At 27.3% G+C, this 6,001-nt stretch overlaps 1 protein-coding gene across 1 annotated transcript; it reads right to left on the bottom strand.

Moving 5' to 3' along the window:
• Positions 1-831: 831 nt before the first annotated feature.
• On the bottom strand, positions 832-2,753 carry LOC124829302 (protein DEEPER ROOTING 1-like). The gene is made up of 5 exons (XM_047302778.2): positions 2,662-2,753; positions 2,497-2,572; positions 1,492-2,030; positions 1,215-1,410; positions 832-1,124 (listed from the first exon to the last, which is right to left on the bottom strand). The coding sequence occupies exons 1-5, from the start codon at positions 2,665-2,667 to the stop codon at positions 1,105-1,107; spliced, it is 837 nt and encodes a 278-aa protein (XP_047158734.1). The 5' UTR covers positions 2,668-2,753; the 3' UTR covers positions 832-1,104.
• Positions 2,754-6,001: the final 3,248 nt, after the last annotated feature.

Genomic DNA, 6,001 nt, shown 5'->3' with positions numbered 1-6,001 from the left:
TTGTTTAACAATGGAAATATCTTTATATCCCTCATATCTTTTTTCCCTGGTCATAAAGTAGGAGGAAAATGTGGTTCGTTGTGCCTAGTTCTTATGTTTTAAAAATAAACAATTTTTATTAAGGATTTATTTGAGTTTTTTCTTCAAAAGCAAATGTAACAGTAAATATAACTTCGAAGACTAACTTAAGTTTTATTCGTTAGGAAAATAATTTATATATAAAATTCTTTTAACAAATGGCCACAAGCAGTTAGCCTTATTCACAGTTGCAATGTATTATTTTCTCACTTTACATGTTTTCTTCTTGGTTTTTCTTGTACTTTTAAGTAATCAACATTTTATTTTTTCGAAAAGAATAAAAAATATTTACTATATCCAACTACTGACTTTTTTGTAATTAATCCAAATATGTAAGATGGAGTTTAGTCTATTAAAAAAGTTTTTATATTAAATATTATATCAAAGTTATTGGTTATTATTTTTAAAATAAAATTCTGTTATTTTCTGTTCAATACTAATTATTTAAAAAAAAACTTATATAACAGATAAAATATCTTTTCCAAAAGCTAAAAAAATTAAAATAATGTTTATATACTTGAATCTTAAATGAAGAATGTGAAATGATCTAAAATTACCATGGCCTAACTCATTTTCATTTTTTAATTGAAAATTTTAAGTATATATGTCAAGTTTCGACCTGATCCACATTATTAACATATATGTTGGTGACCCTTAACCAACCATGCAATAATGTATCGTTGTTTCTCATTTACACTAGAACCTTCAAAGCTGAATGAAAAAGATAAGAAAAAAAAGCTTGTTATTGTTAAATTAATCACACTTTATTACAAATACAGAAGTTAAGATCTCATCCATAAGAAACTGGATTATGTTGTGACATTCATGGACTACATTAAAGTTGTAAAAAACATAGAACTTTTCCAGATTCTTCTTCCTGTTTGTCAGCTTTCCTTGGCATGATTCATACATCCAAAAGAGTAGGAACACTACTTCATATCTTCCATGCTGTTTATGCTACTACCTTCCATGTGAAGACTTCAGCATGCATAATCACAGTGGTTCAGGTACAGCAAAACAAACCAATCATATCTCAAGAACAATATCTGTCACAGAAAAAAACATGATTATACATGAACTTAGGCACCGAGTAAAATGTAATAATGTAGATAAATCATTTAATGTGCAGAGCTTACATTCAGAATCAGTCTTCACCCATTTACTTCCATTTTCTGAAACAGTAGCGAGTTCCTCTTCATCATCACCATCTTCATTGTCCTCATCATCATCAAACTGAGAAATTGGTGTGGCTTCAAGGTACTTGTTTATGAACGGTGTAGTTGAACATGAACCTTGGGGATATATCTTTTTGTGAAGTATTGCCCTCAAAATCTGTGATCAGAAGCAAAGTATAATGAGAGTAAGAAAATTGAAGGAGTGATTATAAGGTGATTTGCATGGTTTCTGATCTACCTTCTCCATTCTGGACTCAGTGGAAAGTGGATCTTTGAACAAAGGGGTAGGTTGAAAACCACTTTTGCAAGCAAGCATCTTCTTAAGAAGAAAAGAGAGTGATTTCTTCCCAACACCTCTCTTACTGCTATGATCCAAACAATAATCTTTTCCCCTGCTAAACACTATACTCTTGCTTGGGTAGAAATTACCTCGCATGGCATTGGAGCCATCAGAAAGAGATTCATTTTCTTTAGCTTCAGAATGCTCACTGTTCAAACAATCCTTGGTCAGATCATTGGTGTGTTCTTCTTGTTCACCTCCCAAATTTGGCTCCACTCGCCCTTTAAAGAATATGCAGAACTCATTCTGAAGATTTGCAACTTCTTCTAGCGTGATCTCTTGTTTGCAATCCTTGAAGGAAGATGAATCCTCCACAGTGTTTTTACTCCTTCCACCCGAATCTTCTTTCATGGTGTTGCTCCCAAACGTTCCAATTGCAAGGAGTGCTTGAGGCCAGTCACTGAACTCTTGTTTGCAAGGTTCATGCTTCGTGTAATCTGAAGGAGGAAAAACAATCATCAAACTCACTCCACAAATGATAGAATATTATACAAGGTGATATAAAGTCGCAAACACAAAGTTACAATGGATATATATTTCAACTGAATTATTATTATATTACTTTCTCTTGTATGATAAATCAAACAGAATAATAATTCACTCTACCTAATCAAGCCCAAGTGGCATAGTTTCTGTTCCTGTAGAATAAACAATTGTTTACTCAAACAGTACACAGTAGACACCACCAACCTGTGAACATTGTTTTATTGTTCTTAGCCGTGAGCATTATTGTGTTCTTAACTCTGTTCAGAATAGTTTTTATCGCTATGTGCATCTAGAAACAAAAACTCACAGCTAGCCAACGTCATAATCAGACCTTAGTATATCAAACCATGTAAAAACTGTGGCAAAAATGATCCTCTCGCCGGAGAATGATGAGAGCAAGGAAAAAAATATGCTTACGGATAGCTGAAATCGATGAAGTACGTTTGTTTTTTCCATTGCTCCCATTGATTCTGTTTTGCATCCACTCAAAAATCTGCAAAGGGACACATGATCATGATGCATGCTGCTTGGAAATGAAGAATAATAATAATGTGAACAGAAGAGAAAGCAAGTTTTCGTTACCTTCATTTTGGTGAATAAACTTGAGAGATCGTTAAAGGTAAAATATATAGAAAATTTTGATAGATTGCAGAGTGAAGAATGTAGAGTGTGGTGATCCCACACCGAAGCAAAGTCCAGCAAGTGCTGAGCTGCGAAAGGATTTAAAGTTTAAATACAGTTACTAATTTGTGGTTCAAGTTCCCAAACAGTGACTTTAGCAACCTCTTGATTTCTCTAAGTTGTCTTTTTATCATTCCTTTTTCCAACCATAATTTTTTTATTTTCTTGTCTCCTTTGCCACCTGATTTTTTTATGCAGAAAGGATAAACAAATGTGGTTAAATCGATTAGGGGAAACTCGATTTATGGTGAAGGATCTCAAACCTTCAAGAATATTGGGACATTATTATTTGGCATCCAAATATTGAAGTGCAGTTCGTTTTCATAGCCACATGCATACCAAGGTTGGTGTTCTCCTCTCTACCTGCCTTTAAGAACACTCTCCATTTTATTATACTTTATCTAATATAAAATTTAGGAGATTAAATATTTAAATAATATATTTCTTTTTAAATAAAGTTTCAAGTATGTCTTTGAAAGTGATATAAAATTAGGAATTATAATAACTCTTTTGTAATAGAAAAAGAAAAAAAAAGTTTGTAACAGAGTCTAATTCAACAAAATAAAATAAAATAGTATGTAATAACTCTTGTAATAGAAATGATCCTCTTGTAATAAAAAAAGAAAAAAAAATCTGTAACAGAGTTTAACTCAAAAAACAATAAAATTAGAATATTACATAATAACTGTTGCAATAGAAATGATCTTATAATATGTGAAACTAAATAAAAAGAATTATCTTTAAAGTCAATCTCAATAAGTAATCTGTTTAAATTTAATGATTCTGAAGAGTAATCAATAATATCTTAAATTAATAAATGATCGTTTGAAAATATTTTGGAAGTAACTTTCCTTATCTCTATATATTATTATTAAAATGCAAATGATATAGGGTAAAATTATTTTATAAGAGATGAATTCATTTTCTTATACACGTCATTATGATTGATGAAGTCGTTTTTTTTACAGATAAAGTTATTTTATATAAAAGATGGATTTGTAATGTTTAATAGTAAAAAATAAGTTATTTTCAAATTTTCCAAATGTGTTTGTTATAAGTGGGAACAGGCGTGGTCACATCTCTTTCTGTATATTATAATACATTAAACTCTATCATTTTGTCAAAATTATTTGAAAAATAAATGTAGTGCCTATTTTGAGGAGTAGAAGTTATTTAGTTAGATTTGAATGAAGAGATTATGTATTTTATTAAATAAGAAAACTACTTTTATTTGATTAAACAATACAATTATTTCATTGAAAAATATAAAAAAAAAATTGGTTAAGAAAAGAGCGTACCTCCTCTTTATTATAACGATGTAGATAGTAACAAAAAAAACATATAATATATTTTTTTATGTTGTAACAATTGTTAAAAAATATTTATTAAATAAATATTTCTATTAAGTTTTATAATATTATAATTGCATAATATCTGAGAAAAATTATTATTTACTTTAGGCAATTTTTATAAATAAATAATAAACCGTTGATTATATTAATGAGGATAAGAATAATAACAAATATATATTAAAAATATTACAAAAATTATAACAAAGAGAAATTATTTTTCTTAATAATTATAATTAGTAGTAGCTTAATATTTTCAATTTTAAAAAATTGACATTTTTAAATTTCAATAAGTAATTTCTAATAATTTTTAAATAATCAGAATTGAAACTATAATTTTAACTATACAATCGAAACTATATGTAGTAAAAAAAAGTATAACTTTAATACAATTTTATAATAATTTTTAAAAATATAAATGGGAAAACAAATTAATAAATTATAGTGGATAATTAAAATAAATAAATTTCCATTTTAAAAATTAAAAAATTAAGATAGTAAGTTGGATTCACCTATTTAACTCCAATTTTTAATAGTTTCAAAATTTATTTTACACTTTTCGAAAGTGTTAAAACAATTTCAAATTTATTGTTGAAAAGGGGAGACCCTAGTGCAAGTGCCACTTCAAGTTTTTGATGATGTTTAAACATGGATTTTGATGATGTTTAAACATGGATAGATTATATATTAATAATTTGAGTCATGTAACTAGAAAATTCTTAAAATATAATTAATATTAAGATTAATTTTGATGTGAAAAGAATCAATTTAAAAAAAAAAAAATATATATATATATATATATATCTGTTATTAATTAATTAGCTTACTATTCTGATTGATTAAGTCAATAATTATAAGATTTTAAACCTAAATAATATTAATTGATTAATTATTTTTATAATTAATTAATATAAACAGATTTGTCTTAAAAACTAGCTTTCTTTTCATTGTTAATCATGAATTTTGAAATCTAAGAATTTAATTATTGAGACAAAAGAGTTATTGGGTTGTTGGAGAAAACTTTAATGGGTTTTTTAAGTTTATCAAGAACTAATCAATATGAACTTGCTTCTTGTTTGACAATAGGATTGATTTATAAAATCAGGTGTACTCGTTCTATTATATTTTTGCATTTTTCAATGTTTTATGTTGTTATCACTGTAGGTGATAGTTTTTATGCAATTGTGTGTAACATTGCATTCGTAGTTCTTGATAAGTTTATCAAGTTTTTGATGTTTTGGAGTTTAAAATTATTAAGGTGCACTTATAGTTTTATAAATTCTGTTTGATACAGAGAAAATCTTCTAATTCAGATTGTTTAGAAGAGACCTTATAGAGATAAATTCTTTTAAATCCAATGTATATAAATTTGTATGTTTTTTTTCTCTTTTGTTAATCAGCATTCTATTCTTCTATTTCACCCGCTATTGGGCTGTTATTGGACCATCCAATTTCTACTATCACATACGAGATGTCTATACATTGGCGTGAAGGGGTGTGTTGGAAGTCTCACATCGACTAGAGATAAGGTCAAATTATAATATATAAGTGAAATGCAAACCTCACCTTACAAGCCGGTTTTGTATTAAAAACTATTCTATATAAGGTAAAATTGTTTAAAAGATTAAAAGTTTTTGAAAAACCAATTCACCCTCATTTATTAGTTTGTAGATATTAGTGGTAACAATTTTAATATTTATTACATCTAAATTTATTTATTGAAGCCCACGTAATTTTTAACATACCAATTACATTAACTAGTAATTAAATACTCAAATAAATAAATAAATAAATATATATATATATATATATATATATATATATATAAATGATTATGAATTACTTTTTCCCAAACTCTTCATATGATCTTGTATCATAATTATCACAGTTGT

Source organism: Vigna umbellata, chromosome 2, assembly GCF_029865625.1.
Source record: "Vigna umbellata cultivar VRB3 chromosome 2, Vumbellata_1.0, whole genome shotgun sequence".
NCBI lineage: Eukaryota > Viridiplantae > Streptophyta > Magnoliopsida > Fabales > Fabaceae > Vigna > Vigna umbellata.
Note: the sequence above shows the minus strand (reverse complement) of the source record. Positions and strands in the feature narration are given on the sequence as shown.